This window comes from Zalophus californianus, chromosome 8 (genome assembly GCF_009762305.2).
Source record: "Zalophus californianus isolate mZalCal1 chromosome 8, mZalCal1.pri.v2, whole genome shotgun sequence".
Classification (NCBI taxonomy): Eukaryota; Metazoa; Chordata; class Mammalia; order Carnivora; family Otariidae; genus Zalophus; species Zalophus californianus.
The window spans coordinates 81,852,641-81,872,475 of NC_045602.1; the positions used below are offsets into that span (position 1 = coordinate 81,852,641).

The 19,835-nt window shown below is 43.9% G+C and overlaps 1 protein-coding gene across 1 annotated transcript in view; it reads left to right on the plus strand.

Moving 5' to 3' along the window:
• The first annotated feature begins 224 nt into the window (after positions 1-224).
• SLC9A4 (solute carrier family 9 member A4) overlaps positions 225-19,835 on the plus strand; it is a 65,885-nt gene continuing 46,274 nt past the window's right edge. Inside the window, exons 1-2 of the mRNA XM_027623685.1 lie at positions 225-480; positions 6,289-6,752. Of these exons, the coding sequence (XP_027479486.1) occupies positions 225-480; positions 6,289-6,752 (720 nt within the window). The remainder of the gene's footprint in view (positions 481-6,288; positions 6,753-19,835) is intronic.

Below are 19,835 nucleotides of genomic sequence, written 5' to 3' on the forward strand. Positions count from 1 at the left end.
CGCCTTTGAGCCAGAAGCTGAGTTATCTGGACACAAATCCTTTAAAGGTGATTTGAAAACATCGACACTCAGAATTCAATGACACGCTCGGAGTCTTCTTGGAATGACCCATAGACTGTGCGTATGTTACCTTTGACCCAGGTAGACGCCTTTGCTCTCTGGAAACCCTCCTCACGGCTGATGTCTGGCACACAACCACACACGGGGTAGCAGGAGCCCACAGCATGGGTTTTCAGATGCTTATGCCTTTCAGTCCTTGGAACTGGGTGCTACCGCTGGTGGCCCTCAAGTGTTCTGAAGCATCTTCAGATTTGAACGAATCCACAAATTCCACTGCCCAGCATGAAGCTAATGTTTGGTTTGCTGCTGCCAGTTCAGAGGTAAATGAGAAGATATCTGTTTTTGCCCTGGATTATGACTACGTGCAAATTCCTTATGAGGTCACCCTCTGGATACTTCTAGCATCCCTTGCAAAAATAGGTAAGTCCCACAAACACCTGGTTGGGGGAGTCATTCTCCATGTGCCTCATAGGTGGTGAACTCTACAGATTTTAACTGTTACTGCTATTACATCAAAAAAAAAATCTGTTCCTTAGAGTCAAGGGGAAGTCCTAACTGCTTTTTATAAAGTCACGTAATACTTCAGGATTGTGCTTTGAAATTTGAGCGTACTTCTGGGTTCTGGGTTGTTTTGATTTCTTCTTATTTCAGGGTGACACCTATGTGACCTTACTGGCATGTAGAAATCTCAAGTTCTATGCCATAAAAACTAGAGCATAAGGCATTAGACCTCGGAATGATGCCCATTGGAAATTACAGAATATTCTTCTGTAGAATATTCTTCCTTTATTCTTGGCCATGCAACTATGGGCTTCATCAATGACTCCCTTTGTTTATTCTTTAAAAGTGACATGTATTCCTTGCAGAATGACAGAAAGCAAGGAACAAGACAATCACAGGCCACTATTATATCACTCAGTGGTGGGATGTGGGGGCATAAGAGAGAATATGTTGGTAACATACTGGTTTACGCCTGAGCCAAGTGGCGCTACTGGGGCACCTCAGGTTTCCTTTGTGAAATAAAGGGAATTTGAGTTCATGGATTAAATTCTAATCAAAATAATGGTTTACACTCTGTGATCATTTAATCCCTAACTCCACCCCCTTGTCTCCCTAAAACCAGCTTATTCCAAAGTGAAAAACTGATACAGTTATCTCAATTATTAAACATGACATCTCCTTTGCCTCCGTTATGATCTTTGTTACTTGAGTAGATAAGTTGTCCTATCGGCATAGAATCTATGATTCATTTTGATGCTTCTTTATAATTTTCCTCTAGCCTGGGTGTGAAGTAAGTGTTGATCCATGGGATCTGGCAGGTGACTCCCGGGGATCAGGACTGTGGGCTCTGTCTACTCATCTAACTCCCTCCGCAGGGATGACGGGGGTACTGGTGTATTCACTAGACGGTCCTTCACGATTGCTATTCATTTTGAGCTAGTAAAGTGTGAAGAGTGAATGGAAATTGTTAATTTGAAGAACTCCTGTGTGATTTGTCAAAGCATTAAATTACACAAAGGGTCTCACGTTATTTCTAAAAAGTGCTCAGGTGATAAATGGTTTTCTAATGGGTTAACGTTCTCAGTTCAGAGCTAGGGTTCTACCACCTTTCATGCAAACACATGGGTAATGAGATCATTCAAAGTGATCTTATGTGGATCTTGAATTTTCCTTTGTGAACAATACTGCCCCCACCCACTCCTTCCCTCTTTACAGTAATGGCGGAACTTGGTCTGGGAGTCAAGGAACTAGAGCTGCCACTGACTGGCTAGTCACCTTGTCTTTCTAAGTCTCCGTGTACCCAGCTGTGAAATTATTTCTAAGAGCTCCTTTTGGTGCAAATAAGGATTTTCTAGTGGCAAAGAGGTTTACATTCTATGTCACTAAAAGGCTCAATACAGAAAGGATATATTTTATCTTGGTTTTATATTAGCATAATACAGAGATTGTTTTTTTAGAGTATTGCATGTACCCAGACCCACTATGTCTAGAAGCTCAGAGGATGGTAAGGACACTGTTGTTCCAGGACTGCTTGCTTGAATGTTCTTGATTTTCATTTTGGTGAAATTCAACATACTTTAGAAAAAGAAACTTCAGTAGGTTATCAGTTGGATCATGCTTATTCAAATACAATTTCATATTTGCTAGTCTTTAAGAACTTATACTATTTCTATGTTGCACGTGAAAAGAAGGCTATACTCAATGATTATTATTTCTTATGTGTCAAGTACTGGGCTTGTAGTTTTATAGATGGTGGTTCATTTGCCTGGGGCAAAAAAAAAGACATAAAACTTTCACACATAAGGAATCTGTATAGATTTTTTTTAAGATTCTATATTGTAAAACTTGAATCAAAACATAATTAATAATCATTACATTTAACATTCATTCTTTCATCAGTCATTCTGTCAAGACACATTTATTGAATGCCCCTACCATATGTGGGAATGACCGTGGTTCCTGGCCTCAAGGGGCTTAGCATAATGGGGAAAACAGATGAATCTAGCACTGCCTGGTAGGCATTTGGACACAAGAACATCATGACTCTCCTCCAATCCTTTTTAAAACAGCCAACTATGTGTGTTATAGAAGAATATTATAGAACAATGATAATACAGAGTCACCTCAGATTTTGTTGTTTATCTTTTATTTTAGTTCAGCTTCTTGGCACATTACAGAAGGGTGTTCCTTGAGTCATTGGGCAGAATGGAATTGTAGGGCCCTCTCTGACTTTCGGGCAAGACGTTGTTATTGGTGGCCATTTAAATTTCAGGCACTGGAGTTGTAGACTCTTAAAGTGACTGACTCTGCTGTCCATCAGGAAAGGGAAGGAGAGTTGTAGAGTGTGATGCACACGGCATTTCTCCTTACAACGCCCTGCTTTACAGTGCATGGCACCTCTTCCTGCTACCACTGCCTAGGTGTAACTTGGCTTAAGACAGGTGCATGTTGGATGCGTTTCAGGAAACTCAATTCCTGGAAGAAGGACCAAACTGGGGAGATACGGGGCCAGAGAAAATCACACTATAGGCTCTTCCACCTCTTTTACATGTTAAAAAATTCAGTGTAGTTAAAATAAGCACTAACTGAAGAAGAGGAAGAAGGAGGAGGAGGGCAGAGAGGAGGAAGGGAAAGTTGTTGTTAGGAAATGGAGAGAGCAGGACTCTCAAACTCTTGAAGGAGGCCTTATAATGGTCTTGAAGCCAGTGGGTAGCCTTGTGGTTTTGGACAATGTCCCTTGATACTAATTATATTCTATCATAATAACCTGCCTGCTGATAACAAAGGAAATACAAAGTTGTGATCCCAGAAACCTACATGCTCTTTGGATGGCTGTACTTAAAATCCCTTTTATTTTATTGTAATTTTTTTAATTTCAAGTTTTATTTAAATTGTCACTTACATATAACACCCAGTGCTCATCACAAGTGCCCTCCTTAATACCCATCACCCATTTAGCCCATCCCCCTTGCCCACCTCCCCCCATCAACCCTCAGTTTGTTCTCTAGAGTTAAGAGTCTCTTATGGTTTGCTTCTCTCTTTCTTCCTCCCCTTATGTTCATCTGTTTTGTTTCTTAAATTCCACATATGAGTGAAATCATGTGGTATTTATCTTCCTCTAACTGATTTATTTCGTTTAGCATACTACATTCTAACTCCATTCACATTGTTGCAAATGGCAAGATTTCATTCTTTTTGATGGCTGAGTAATATACCATTGTATATATATACCACATCTTCTTTATCTATTCATAAGTTGACAGACACTTGGACTCTTTCCATAGTTTGGCTATTGTTGATAATGCTGCTATAAACATTGGGGTGCATGTGCCCCTTCGAATCTATATTTTTGTATCCTTTGGGTAAATACCTAGTAGTACAATTGCTGGGCCATAAGGTAGTTCTATTTTTAACTTTTTGAGGAGCCATCATCCTGTTTTCCAGCTTGGCTGCACCAATTTGCATTCCCCAAATCCCCAAAATATATAATCCAGTTAAGAAATGAGCAGAAGACACGAACAGACATTTTTCCAAAGAAGACATCCAGATGGCCAACAGACACATGAAAAGATGCTCAACATCACTCATCACCAGAGAAATACAAATCAAAACCACAATGAGATACCACCTCCTACCTGTCAGAATGGCTAAAATGGAATTAAAATTAAGATTCCTAAGGAGACATTCAGTGGCTCCCTGTGGTCTATGGGAGAAATCTTCTCTCCTTAGCCTTGAACTCAAAACCCTCTCTTATTTGGCTCAATCATCTACTGACTCTTCCTCCAATATTCTTCTTAATTCATAATTTGCTCCAGCCAGGTGGATCTCCTCAAGGAATGTCGGACATATCTGGCTGGGCCATTCCTGTCTCTCTACTTTTTCTCTTAGAGTTCTCCCCACCTAAAATCTCTTCCATTCTGCTACATAAGTCTTAGCCATCCCCCATCAACCTTTTCAATTTCTACTTCCCATATAAAAGCTTCTCTGGTAAACATTGAACCGGATCAATCATTCATGTACACACTTACAGATTCTTTCACCAAATAGACCAGCTGTCGTGGGTAAGACACCTTGCTAAGCACTTTGGGGAGATAAAGAGTTGTATGCCATTCTGTCCAAGTTGGAAGAATTTGGAGCTTAGTAGGAGAGATAAGCCATGCACAGAAAACGATAGAAAGAGAACATTGTTGTCAGACAGATACTGATAAAATATTACAGTAATTCAGAGGAAGACATATGATTTCCTTGGGAAGTGGTTGGGAAAAGTTTAATTTTGAAGATCGAGCAGGACCTAAATAAGTTGAAGAAAAGAACAATCCAGGCAGGAACAAATGAGGACAGGAAAGGTGAGCCACAGGGAAAAGGTGTGTGGTGGGCTATAACATCGGATGCATATGGGTAGTGTCGGGTGGGAGGGATACTGACTTGGAGAGAACCCCAGAGTGGCCTGCTGTGCTCTGATCTCTTCTCCTGTTTGTTGATATAGTCAGTATACACTTCACTGCATTCTTATGTGTTGCCTTGTTTTTGTCTTCTTATTTGTTAATGTCTTATTTCTGAAATTTCAGCAATAGCTGGAACTGTAATAAACATGTTTGGTTCTCCATGTCGCACACAGTGCTTAGCAGTGAGCTGGTCTTGGCCCAAGGAAGCTTCACAAATAACCCTCAGTTTAAAATCTGTGAGATGCTTTGTGTGCCTTCAGAGGTCTTAGGTGGGGAATGAGACGAGTATAGATACACGTGGTTTGGGAAAGTCATCTGGCAGCCGAAGTTTGGAATGAGCTGGGGGGTTGAGGGTGAGATACGAGGTCAGGAAGCCAGTGCAGAAGTCAGGATGGGAAATGGGGAGCCCCTACATAAAGGCAGTAACTGTACAAATAGGAAGGAGGAGATGGTCTCAAGGGACAGCTACTGAGACCTAGATGATGAGAAAGGGAATTGCATGAGGGCAAAGTGATGGGAGTTCAGGGAATGCGACTTGATTTCCTTCCTTTTTTAAAAAGATTTATTTATTTATTTTAGAAAGAGAGAGAGTTCACGAGTGGGGGGAGGGGCAGAGGGAGAGAATCTTCCGGTAGACTCCCCACTGAGCATGGAGCCCCATGCTCAGAGCACCGTCCCACGACCCATAAGATCATGACCTGAGCCAAAACCAAGAGTCAGACATTCAACCAACTGAGCCACCTTGATTTGCTTCTTACATGGCTGACCAGGTGGCGTGTCATTGGTTAAATAAGGAAAATACAATGAAGGACTGAATTTTCATTTTTTGGTTCACCAAACCAATAAAGTTTGGAAGTTTGGAAGAAGCTGATGTTTAGGTGACTGTTACTGACTCTGAATGAGCGTCAAAGGTGGGTTCTGCAGGAATGCAAAGGAGCTCCACCCTCCTTGCTCCTCTTTCCCGACTGCCCTCTCAGACCCTGTACTGGGGGCGGGGTGGGGGGAGCAAGAAGGGGGAGGGGGAGGGGGCAGCTGGCTGAGGACTGCTCTGAGACCTGCACTGGGCCTGGCATGTTAAGTATCTGACCTGATTGAAAGACCCCACGACATTTCTAGTCTCCACTAAAGATGGGGTACTGAGGCTCGGGGACGCAAGCCAGCCTACCCAAGGTCCCCCCTGCTTGGTTTTAGAAGGCCTCTTGTACACCAGTCCCCTGGCATCTTCTTGGCCAGAGCCATTTTATTTGCAAACATCTAAATGTGGTTCTCCGCTCTTCCCTAGGCTTCCATCTTTACCACAGACTGCCAGGCCTCATGCCAGAAAGCTGCCTCCTCATCATCGTTGGGGCTCTGGTGGGCGCCATCATCTTTGGCACCGACCATAAATCTCCTCCCGTCATGGATTCAAGCATCTACTTCCTGTACCTCCTTCCACCCATCGTCCTGGAGGGTGGTTACTTCATGCCCACGCGGCCCTTCTTTGAGAACATTGGGTCCATCCTGTGGTGGGCAGGCCTGGGGGCCCTGATCAATGCCTTTGGCATTGGCCTCTCCCTCTACCTCATCTGCCAGATCAAAGCCTTTGGCCTCAGTGACGTCAACCTGCTTCAGAACCTGCTGTTTGGCAGCCTGATCTCAGCCGTGGACCCCGTGGCCGTGCTGGCTGTGTTCGAGGAGGCGCGGGTGAACGAGCCGCTCTACATGATGATCTTCGGGGAGGCCCTTCTCAATGACGGCATTAGTGTGGTGAGATGTCAAAGAATGTCCCCAGGGAGAGCAGGGGTCAGGGTGGGCCTGGAGACAGGAGTCTGTCCTCGGGGCAAATGGAGAAGGCTGAGCGGGACTCGGCCTTGGCAGGGCAGGGATAGGCTTTGGTCAATGGAGTGTGACCCAAGTTCTGGTGACTTCCCTTAGGATCTGCATCAAGTACGTGATTGCTCACTAATGCTGCTTGTCATTCATGAGCCAAATAAATGGCTTCTTTAAAGAGAGATAAAGGAGAGGTCATATCTATCATCGTTTAGTTAAATTCAGCTTTTCACTTAGCAAGCGAGAAACTGTTGCCAAGGGCTCATCTGGTTTTCACACTGGAATAAACAGTACTTAACCATTTTTTTTTCTCTCATTCACTGGACCTCATCCTCCTTCTCTTTCTATACTTTTTGTTTGTTTGTTTTGTTTTTAACATGTTGCATCAGATGATGAAGTTAAATAAAAATGGGGTAGGAAGGGAGTTGAAAAGGATTTGCAAAAATGTGTTGGCTGGCATATCAGTCTTGATTACCTGACTCCTCCCGAATATGTGAATGAGGCATTTTTGCGTTAGGACTCCTTCTGGAGAGAAGCTGAGAAAAATTTAACGGGCTAAGTCAACACATAGCGTTAAGGCCCAGAAGATGTCTTGGAATGTGCTGGAATATTCAGACTAGCCACTCGCATTGCTTAGTTGTGTTACATTACTACAAACCTTTGCCATGTGTTAGTCTGTGAGACTTTATATAGTTTGATTTAGTTTCCTTACCTTTAAATTTCTATCACATCACATAAGTGATACTAGAATGCATTTTCAGCATAGAAGACTCAAACGGTACAAAATTACACAGCATAAAAATACAAAAGCCTCCCCTTGTCCCTCTCCTCACCTAAGCAACCTTTTTGATCAGTTTGGCATTTTCCTTCCCTGTCTTTATTATATGTATATAGGCATACAGACACACACGTATATGTAGGTGTATATTATTTTGCATAAATTGGGTGTGGGTATACGTATTGCTTAAGTATAACAAGTCTTGGAACTCCTTCCATATCATTTCGGTAGTTAGGTAGTATTTCGCAGATTACATTGACGATAATTTATTTAACCATTTCCTGACGGATGGATATTCAGGTTGCTACCAACTTTTTAATTTAAAAAAATGCAATGTTGCGATGAATATTCTGGAAGTGAAATTTCGAAAGTGGATACCTTCAAAAATTTGAAAGATGCTGCTGTTTTAATCACCTCCTCTTCATCGGGTTGATGAGGGAAGGATTCCTGCCTCAGGGATAAGGAGGGACAGCTGACAATAAAGGGGTGACACCAATTAGATACATACACTCACAGCCCAGGGGATGAGGACACCACACACGACACAGGGCCACATGGGTGCTGCACTTGGGAACAGAGAGAAAAATGAGGGGTATGGGGTTAAGGTTTTGTAGTAACAAGAAGAGAGGTGCCTCCTGGTTCCCACAGGATGATGTGATTGGCTTGTTTTGCATAATTCCACAGGCTGTCAGGAGACTGACCCCTAATACTCAGGGATGAACAGGTATTGCGCCCGGTCCGATTGGTAAGGAGGGCTATATGGCCAGCAAGCGATCAGATTGGGGAAGAGAGCTTGCAGTTATGTCATTCAGGACCCTCCCAGCTTTACCAAATGTCAAGGTAGCACATAGCATTGGACCTTAAATTTAGGTCTTATACCATAGCTGCTAGAATTTTCCGAAACTCCTTATGGTCTTACATTTTCTATAGACAGTGCATTAAATATTAATATAGTAAATATTTTCTTTATTGAAGCCCACAAGGGACACTGCTTCTTAATGTTTTCCAATCGAATGAGCAAAAACAAGTTAGGCATGTTTGTTTTAATTTGTATATGTCTCTTCAATGGTCTTGGATCATTAGTTTTTCTCATTCTGTAAACTGGAAGTTCATATCCTCTTAGGGTTGCCAGACTTAAAAAAACAAAAACAAAAAACAAAAAAAACTCAGGACACTCAGTTAAATTGAAATTTCATATAAACAATGAATTTTTTTATAAGTATGTCCCAATTTTTGTATGCAACTATCACATCCTGTCCATTTTTCTTTGCTGTTTTTTAATTTTTTTAATTGATTCATAGAAACTCATTAAATTATCTAAATTTTAAACCTTTGAGTATTACATACAAACCAAATACTTTCTCTCATTCTGTAACTTAAAATTTTTTAAACTATGGTATTATTTATCCTACAGAAGTTTTAAATTTTTATGAGCTCAGACCTAATGTACTCTTTTATTGCCCCTGGATTTCATATTTTGTTTGCAGAGATTGTATCTAACCAAGGGAAATGCAAACATTATGTTTTTTTTTAAGATTTTATTTATTTTAGAGAGAGAGAGTGAGTGCCAACGGGAGTCAGAGTGGGAGACAGAATCTTAAGCAGACTCCCTGCTAAGTGCAGAGCCTGGCACGGGGCTCCATCTCACAACCCTGAGATCATGACCTGAGCTGAAATCAAGAGTTGGCCACTTATCTGACTGAACCACGCAGACGCCCCACAAACATTATGTTTTCTTCTTTTTCCCCTTTTACAATTAGCTATTTAATTCATCTGGCACACAATACTTTATAGTGAGGACTTCATGCAAAAAAAACCCAAAAACGATAGTACAGGGGGCAAAAGGCTCCTAAAAAGTAATCCAAGATATCTAGGGTGGATTCACCAAGTGAAGGAGACCCATACATGAGGTTGGAAGTCAATTTATTGATTCATAATGCGAATCTCCAACTGTTCAGCAAGATGCTAGACTCATCAAGGCTCCACATTCTCTTCTTCTGGGCAAGTTCCACAGGAAGCCAATTTGTCAGAAACTGGGAGGAGAGCCTGGGACTCCAGACTCCAGACTCCCGCCATGTGCCTCAGAATCACCTCAGTGGGGCTCATGAATATTTGGATGTCCAAACTCCATCCCAGACTCTCTGAGAATGGAAGCTGGCAATCTGTATTTTAACAGGCACCTCAGATGATTGCTGACGTTTGAGAACTCATGGCTTCTTGCCTTTAACTTGAGAGTAGCTGATGTATCTTGACCTAAAGCAAAGCTATGTTTGGAACAAGGGCTGCTCTCTCCTCACACTGGGCCGGATTGACCCTGAGATCCGCTTTCCTCAGCCCATCCTGTCTTTAAATATTTCATCCTCTCTGTGTTATTACAGTGGAGAAAGCGACCTCAGCCGGGAACCTATCCACTCCCAAGATGGCCCCTCTGAGGATGATGTGTTCATTTCACAGTTCGTCTCCCAGCGATTTCACTTAAATCCAAGTTATTTGCTGTTACTTGCTTAGTGTAACCCCCCACTCCCGGCAGCGTCACTGAGGAGGCTTATCTGTGATAACATCAAAGCCACCTCTTGGCAGCCCATTCTGAGGTAATTAATTCTTCAACCTTTCCTTCACTAGTGACTTTCTAAATACCACCCCTTGTAATTTTCCCAGAATGGCTATTTATAACACTGGACTCTGCTACGTCTTTGGTGTTGCCTCTGAACTTGAGAATCTGACGTCCCCCTGGTTTTTCTCCTAGATTTTACATCTAGAGCCAATCACAGCTTGGTTTCTGGTCGGGGTTTCTTGGCTAGCAACATTTGTTTGACTTTCCCAAAGTTTAATTGTTTCCACTTGGACTGTTTTTTTTAATGATCATTTCAAAATAAAATTATAATTTTCAACCCACCAGAGTATCTGCTGAGGGCACTGCTGTGACCTCCAATGGGCGAAGCTATTGCTGTGTTGGCTTTGGGGGGGTCGCCCACACGTCACTCCCGGGTCACTGTGGTCACCCACAGCACAGTGAGTATTAAGTGTGTGCTGGGGCACTTCTGTGGCTCAATGTGAAACCAGAGAAGCTCCACGGCCAGATTTAGAAAGCAGTTTGAAAGCAACTGGTATTTAATGCAGTCCAGTTGTATTTTGAGCGAAGGGCCTTGAACTCACCCTTTCATTGAGGAAGGGGCCTTCCCAAAGGCTGCAGTCATAAGCATGCTCTTGTAGCAGAAAGTCTGACTCATCTGGAAAGTGATCTGTGATTTGTGGGTTACATGTGACAACTCCACAGATCTTTATCCACTGAAGAGCTGCTTTCTCAGTCAAGAGGAGCTGTTCCAGAACTGTCGAAATACCACTGAATTGGATTCTCCAGGTCTCTTGTCCCACGTATTTCTCCCTCTTGCTGAACATTTCACCAGAACACACCCTTAATGGTGGGCAAAGGGAGCAGAGACAAAACCCAAATAACTCTAATATGATAACTAGTATCCTCAGTTGAATCTCATGGCCAAAGTCACAGCAGGTCACTATATCCAGCTACTATATCTAGGCCCTGTGTGGGGTCACTTCAACCCTTACTATTTTATTAAATTCTTGTGTTTTACTATGACACATGAGTTAATAACCACATTTCACAGATGAAGAAAACAAGGCAAAGGAAGTTAAATTGAACAAGGGCATGCTGCCTGACTAAGGACAGTCTGGACCAGACACACAGCTCTGTCCTATTCCAATCTCTTTCCTTGAATTATTACCTCTTGCCTTCCTTCCCTTTCTTTCTCTTTCTTTCTTTCTCTCTCTCTCTTTCTTTCTTTCTTTCTTTCTTTCTTTCTTTCTTTCTTTCTTTCTTTCTTTCTTTCTTTCTTTCTTTCTTTCTTTCTTTCTTTCTTTCTTTCCTTCTCTTTCTCTGTAAAGGTTTTATTTTTAAGTAATCTCTACACCCAACATGGGGCTTGAACTCACAACCCCTGAGATCAAGAGTTGCATGCTTTACCCACTGAGCCAGGCAGGCGCCCCATCCTTTCGCGTTTTCAGCTCCTGGAGCCCGGAGGGATGCGAGAGAATCCGCATGTTACGTCCTAGTGCACTGGGCTCACGTCCACTTAGCAGTGAAGCCAGTGTTCTTTCTCAGAATTGGCTCACTGGGCAGAGTCCAACGTGTGGCTCCAGGAAAGATTCTGATCATCTCTGTGCCTCATTTCTGTAAAATTGGGTTGATGATATTCCTTAGCTCATAGGGTCACAGGAAAGTTCATACTAAACTTTTAGTGTCACGAGTACTCAGCATGCAGTGACTACTCGGTGACGGTTGGCTGATATTGTGTCACAACAGCTCCTGGACACAGCATGGTGGTTGGCTTGCTCTGAGTGGGCAGTTGGTTTGAAATATGGCACTACTTCGTTTACTGTAGGCAGACAGTTCTCCCTGGTTTTCCTGAGTCAGTTTGCTAAATAAGAAACAGAAATGCTACCAAGGTCTCTTTGGGGTCCCATCTCTCCCCATCTTCCCCCTCCTCCATCTTCTCTGAGACGCCCAAGAGGCCAGCATGGGCCCGGACTGAGACTTGAGCTGAGCAGAGGGCTCCAGAGCATGTTGGCTCCTGACTGGTACTCCATGCCGTCCCTCACCTCTCCCTCTCCACCTGTGCTTTCTTTCCCTCTGATTTTCATTCCTTTTCCTAGTTTTATATTCATTTGGCATCTTGCTGTGCTGGCGTCCACCCTCTAGGACAACAGTGAATGAGAGAGTAGTAGAGGGAGGCAAATGAAAATGTCCGACTGAGCCCAGATCTTGGGCCCCTCACATGGATGGTGCTTCATGGAGATTTCCTTCCTCGAGCTTCACAACAACCTAATGTGGCAGAGGCTGTTGTCCCCATGGCGTGAAGGGACAGTATGTAGGGGTTATGAGCAGAGACACCCCAGCCCCCACCTCGGACTCGAACATCTGGGTTCACATCTCCCGCTGGCTCTTCTCGCTTCTTTGAGCCTTTGAGTTCCCAGATCACCAGGTGCTTATGGTTCTTCATTGTTATTTTTATTATAAAGACACAGATTGTCAGGAAGCTGTCTGTTGGATACGGTGTATTCTGTGGCTCAGGATCCAAAAGATATAGTGAAAAGTTGCCCTCCCACTGCTTTTCCAGGATGCTCTTCTAAGCTGGCAAACCGTAGCACCAGTTTCTTCACAGAGAGCTTCTACCTTTCATTCAGTTTACCCCTCTGTTTATTATGCATGCTTGTTGCTGGCCTTAGATCCTAAATTGCCAGACCCCTTATGCTAGAATTCCCTGCCCTCCTCTCGTCTCATCCTGGCATCTCTTTGCCGGCCTAACTTGGCAAACTAGTTGCCAGGTGACCCCCTGTGATTTCTCTCCGAGCAGCTCCTGCCATCATTCCCGGGACCAGAGTGCCGCACTGAGCCTTGAAGCGCTGCTGAGTCAATGGCTGGAATGCAGGAATGAAGGCCACACAAAGAGTGAATCAATGGATGGGGGGGTGGGGACTAGGAGAGACTGTGCAGAGGCTGTTCTTGCCCAGCTCTGGCCATGTCCAGGACCACGGCTCTCCCTCCCCGACTCCCAAGAGTGACACTCAGTTTGAACTTGGATTTGTAAAGGAAGCTTCGAGAAAACTGGGGTGTTCCCCTCTGACACACTGTTCCAACACTGAACGGCAGGATTGCTCCCTGAGCCTAAGTGCCTGAGGTGGGTAGATACTAGTGTCTCGGTGTCCTTCCTTCTCACACCTTCAGGGAGCCCCTGTTCACGCTGGGGCTGCCCTGGGCACGGGGCACATGAACGTGAATGGTGGGCCTTTGACCCTTAGGGCAATCTCTTCATGGAGGAGGGGCAGCCATCGACCTTGCTGGTTTTGAGGACAAGATGGCAAGTTTAAACCAAACTAGGACGGTAGTGAGTATCTTGCCAGAGGAAGCCGCACTGGATCAAGGAAAGTTTTTTTTTTTTTTAATATTTTATTTATTTATTTGACAGAGAGAGAGAGAGAGCACAAGGAGAGGGGGAGGGGCAGAGGGAGAGAGAGAAATAGATTCCCTCCTGAGCAGGGAGCCCGACGCGGGGCTTGATCTCAGGACCCTGGGATCATGATCTGAGCCCAAGGCAGACGCTTAACCAACTGAGCCACCCAGGCGTCCCAGGATCTGGGAAAGATTTTTAAAACCGGTTGTGTGGAGGTGAATTTTCTTTTATGATTTTCTCTAGTTTATGACTTTCCTCCCTTCAAGGGGTCCTAGCTCCAGTGACATCATTTAAAAGGCAGAAAAGTGTGGCCAAGAGCATGGATGGCGAGGCCATAGACCTTAGTTCAATTCCTGGTAGCGTGACTTGCAGCTGTGTGACTTTGCCCTAGTTACTGAACTCCTCTGGGCCTCAGTTTCTTTTCTGTAAAATGAAGATCAGGTTGTGTGGCAATTAAAGTGAGTTGATACACATAAACATGAAAATGGTGCCTGGCATAGAGTAAGTACAGAAGATTTGATCTTTATAATATTGTGATTTATAATAAATATATATTTGGTCTTCATCCCCATTCAGGGCACAGAGTTCATAAAACCCTTGGAATTTCCAGGGATGACAGCTGTGAAGGTGTCTTTTTTATGTTAATAAGGTGACTTTTGGAAAGCCCCTAGGTCACCTAAGGTTTGGGACCTGTTGCCAGGGAAGCCAACCATGTGATTAGAGGGTTGGAAATTTCAGTCCCACCCCCAGACCTCCAGGGAGCAGAGAAGAACTCTGCTTGGTCAATAGCCAATGATCTAATCAATCGTGCCTATGTAATGATGCCTCCATAAAAACCCAAAAGGGGGGCACCTGGATGGCTCAGTCAGTTAAGCGTCTGCCTTCGGCTCAGGTCATGATCCCAGGGTCCTGGGATCGAGCCCCGCATCGGGCTCCCTGCTCAGTGGGGAGCCTGCTTCTCCCTCTCTTGCTGCTCCCCCTGCTCGTGCTCTCTCTGTGTCTCTCTCAGTCAAATAAATAAATAAAGTCTTTAAAAAAAAAAACCACACAAAAGGACCAGGTTCTGAGTTTCTGGGTTGGTGAACGTGGAGATTCCGGGACAGTGGTGTGTCTGGAGAGAGCATGGAAGCTCCACACACTGTCCCCATAACTCACCCTACACATCTCTTCCATCTGGCTGGTCCTGAGTTATATCCTTCTATACCAAACTGGTAATCTGGTCGGTAAAATGCTTCTCTGAGTTCTGTGAGCCATTCTGACAAATTAATTGAATTTGAGGAAGGGTTCGTTGGAACCTCCTTTCTATATCCAGTTATATCAGAGGCACAGGTGACAACCTGGATTTGTGACTGACATCTGGAGTGTGAGCAGGGAGGACATTCTTGTGGGACTGAGTCCTTAACCTGTGGGGTCTGACTCTATCTCCAATGAGTTAAATCCTCGGAGTTGTAGGATAAATCACACACATCGATACTGGTGTCAGAGTCGGGTGTTAGTAATAATACAAGTCCACCTACATGAGTACTTCTGAGCCAGAGATCGCCACACCTCCTAAGTGATGCCACATCGTCTGGTCCATCAGGCCATCTCAGCTTTTCCTAGAGAAGTGCTGTGCACAAACTTGACTCTTCAGTGGGTGTGGTAGGCAACGTTTTCTTGTCCTCTTTTTACCTCATTTCCTTTCATTTTATTCAGGCTCCTAGGATAGGAGGTGAAAGGCTCCACATACAAGTAGACAGTTCCTCTGGACAAGAATGTCGGCAGCTCAGGGTATAAGGCGGAGGTGAACCTTACAAGTTGTACAGTCTTGAGTAGGTGACTCAATCCATTTGTGCCTCCATTTTCCTATGTGTACAATGGGACGATTAATCTGACCTCAGAGAGTTTCAAGGAGTATGTGAAAAAATACACCTAGATGTCTGGGACATGGTAGGTGATGAATCAATGACGCTTTGCCCTTCCTTTATTTGAGAGGTGGTTCCACACAAGAAAGGCAATCTGGTTGACATCTGTTGGCATAAAAATGGGGATAAGGCCTAAACCTCAAACAAACTGGGCCATGAAGCCTTGGCTGGTTGGCTTTAGTTGTCTGGGGAGTGAACTTTACCCCCAGCCCAAGGGCTCAGCATGTGCACCTGAGCTGTGAGACACCTCTCCCAGAGCTGTTTCTGACCCACCATGGGGTGGGGGGCAGGTGTCTGGTGCTTACCTAGCCTGGGACCCAAGTGCTTTCCTTCAGACATGCACTTTCAACAAAACATTTGGCCATTAGCCCAAAGCTGCCATTGACAGTGAAGTATGGTGCCGGCTATGGGGGCCTGAAGGGATCATGTGTGTGCACGCACATGCACGCACATGCACCCAGGTGCGATGCAACCACAGGAATAGCTTGGGATAATGCTTGGAGCAGGCTGGAGAGATGGAAAGAGCTGGAAAAACAAAAGGGCAGAGGACACTCCCATGCAAACAGGATGTTGGAGAGGTCAGAGATTCACCAACCTGGAGGGGACAAATCTGACTCCTAAATGTCCCCAGTTGGGTGACACTTTTACTCCCAAATATGCTGTAGACTCTTGTTCACCAGCAGCCTGAAAGATCTGTCCCCTAGATGCATGTTACAATTCAGGAGCTTAAGCAGTACAGGGCCAGAGAGGGACACTGCAATCATTATTTCACTGGAATTCCTTAAATTTGATTCACGAACAGTTGTTTCATTCATTTTCTTTGGGTTGACGAAACAAGTGATTGAAGTGGGAATTGTATAAATCGATTTTCAACCAGCCTAAGCTGTGAGCCCTTTATGGGTGGTTAGAACTCCCTCCAGCTCACGAGTGCAGGAAAAAAGAACAAAGCCTCACTGGTTATCAAGTTGTTCTTCCTTTGTCAGGAGGGAGGGTTGAGCAGCTATGGAAATGGATTTGGAAAAGAAACACTTGAGGAGAAAAGCAAACTCTTTAAGTCTTTAGAGAACAATCAGAATGATCACAGAAAAGTGTGTGGAAGCAGTTCTTTCAAAACCATTACGACCACGCACTGCACACCGACTGCGCTAATTGCTCAGATGCAGAAGCAAAGGAGCAATGCCCCCGACTTTGATGAGCCACAAGCTATCAACACTTGCCTTGTTTCTTTTCATCTGTAAATTCTTTTTCTTACCCTAGAACCACGAACCTGGCTATTCTTCTGTATATTCTTTTCTTTTTTTAGATTTATTTATTTATTTTAGAGAGGAGAGAGAGAGCAAGTGAGCACGTGGGGAGAGGGGCAGAGGGAGAGACTCTCAAGCAGACTACCTGCTCAGTGTGCACCCCATGTGGGGTTCGATCCCCCAACCCTGAGATCATGACCTGAGCTGACCCTGAGATCGTGAAACCAAGAAACCGGAAGGCCGAAACCAAGAGTTGTTCACTCAACTGAGTGAGCCACCCAGGTGCCCCCTTCTGTATTTTCTTATTGCCCTTTCAAGCCATAGAGATTTCTTAGGAGATTACATAATTCATTAATAAAAGTCATTGACTTGGGAGAAAAGCCTAGAACTACAAAGAGCCAAGAGAGTTTCCTAGTTCAGTGGTTTTCAATAGAGCCCACCCTCTTCAACAGCATGTGTGCATGCATTCTCAAGGGTGAGTTGGGTGTGTCAGGCGGCAGTACGGAAAAAACATGCTCAGTGTCAGGTGAAAAGCCCCATGAGTTGGCTGACAAATAGTTTCCCTATAGCTTCCTCAATGATTATGTAAAGTGAACAGTAGGTCCAGCAGAACCTGTTGTACAAGCCCGCACTGTAACATTATATCCAGGTCATGGGTTGGAGAGGCGAAACCACAGATTCTCTCCGGGCTTTGGTTCTCCAGATTCCACCCCTCACCACCCAGGACCAGCTGTGGTCCTTAGTGAGTATGAGACTCACAGCCTGGGAGAAAACAGAGAGATCATGAAATCCAGTGCCTTTATTTTAAAGATTAAAGTTCAGTCTTGTTTGATTAAGCCAGCATTCCCCTGAATCTGAATCACCCATTTATTCACAAAAAAAATATTACCGGGCAACCCCTTTTGTTTTCTGAAAGTTCAGTTTCTCCAAAGACACAAATCACTGAGCTATTCTTCAGTGAATTTAAATCTACTGGTCAGAGCTGATGTGTGCTTTTATAGTTAATAAAAGTTCTGAGGTTAATAGCCTTTAAATGACTTTTCCTGCCATGTTGGTGTACTAACACCAGATGGTGAAAGATAGTCCTGTGGGCATTTGCTCTAAGCTGATGAGAAGGTGGGGGAGGCCAATATGATGTAGACTCAGTCGTGCCCAGGCTGGAACCTTCCTTGGATCGTATTATGGGCGAGGAACAGGTGTTGGTGGGGGCCACGTGATGACTACTAGATGAGTTTTGACCTGCTGAGTTTGAGATATCTATAAGCCATTGAAAAGAATCTTTCCCTAGTTTTAGAAATAGGAGTCTGGAGGGTGGGGGCAGGATCTAACGGATGTGCACATTTGGAAGCCATTGGCTGGTAGGTGGTAATTGTAGCTTTGAAAGCTGGCAGCCTCCTTCTTACCATTCTTCAAGCTGAGAAGAGTTTTCAAGCTTTTTACATTGAAAATGAATTTCTCAAAGAAGCTTCTTTGCTGTGCCCTACATCGATAAAATCCTACTGCTCACACTTCTCTTTATTAAATTTTCTGATATCTGTTCAGGTCATCTTCCTGGCCTCTGTTCTCTGAGGTTCTAAGCAACACATATTCCGCGATATCCAGCCTAGGAGAGTCGCTAAATTCCATGTTAAATGTCCTGTCCGGGGTTGTAGATCGTCTCTTTCCGTTCTTTAAGAGTGAGGCTAAAGCTTCCTCCATTCTGTCTTTTATTTTATATCATTATGCGGTAACTACAAGGTCATTGCTGGGTTCTTAGTTGATTTCCTTTACCCGTCAGAGCCAGTGGTTGTCAAGGAAAGGTTCTATGACAGAGTTTAATGTGTCCACGACCCTTCAAACAAAAGAGAAAATTAGCTGTGCTTATTATTTAATTTCCTGTAAGATCGATGGGTACAGCTCCCTCTGACATTCTCTGTACCTTTCCAGTGTCCGACATACAGTAAGGATAATCTTTACTGTGATTCTGAAATTTCAATGCTTTTTACACATGTGTAGAGTATAGGAATTAGTTAGGCTTTTTGTTTTTAAGGAATTGAGTTTATGGCAAACTTAAGTAATGAAGATTAATTAAAAAGATACACAAAGCAATCAGGAAGACAAAGATCCCATAGTAATCTGTTAGGACCACCATAATAAATAGCACAGACTGGGGGGCTTACACCACAGAAATGTATTTTCTCACACTTCAGGAGAAGTCCAAGACCAAGGTCCTGGCAGGGTTGGTTTCTGGTGAGACCTCACCTCCAGGCTGGTGGCTGGCTGCCTTCTTGCTGTGTCTTCACGTGGCCTTTCCTCTGTGCACCCTCTTGGTACCCCTTCCTTTGCTTATAAGGACATCAGTCCTACTGGTTTAGGACCCCACACTTATGACCTCATTTTAAGTTAATTACCTCTCAATAGACCCTATCTCCTATCCAGTCACATTCTGCAGTACTGGAGGTTAAGACTTCACATAAATTTGAGGGAGACACAATTCAGCTCAGAGAAACCCCATCAGGAACCCCTCAGGAAGGTCTCATGAAAGCTGTACCTGGAACCAAGCTGGTTTTAGGGATTTCAGAAGTACCAAAAGTTCAGGAAAAAAACCAGAAAAGTAAAACCAATGAATCACTAAAGTGGTCATTAGTATAAATTTATTGTGCATAGACCCAAAAAGATGTTTGCAAACTGGGAACACTCAAACCAAAACATGAAATGAGGATCATAGATATATTGTGAGCAAGCAGCTTATCTAGTGTGAAGGCAGGGACTGTTCTTTATAGTGATTGGTTACAATATTAGAATTTTCTTAAATGAAAGGGAATTGGTTAGTGGTCACTTCATATCAATTTTAGGGAACTATTTAATTTTTGCTAGGGGCGCCTGGGTGGCTTAGTAGGTTAAGCATCTGACTCTTGTTTTCGGCTCAGGTCATAATCTCAGGGTTGTGAGATCAAGCCCCAAGTCAGGCTCCATGCTCAGCTGGGCATCTGCTTGAGATTTTCTCTCTCTCTCTCTCTCTCTCACTCGCTCTCGCTCTCTCTCGTCTGTTTGAGATTCTTTCTTCCCCTCTCCCTCTGACCCCGCCCCCCGCTTGTTGACTCTCTCTCTCTCTCTAAAATAAATAAATAAAATCTTTAAGATTT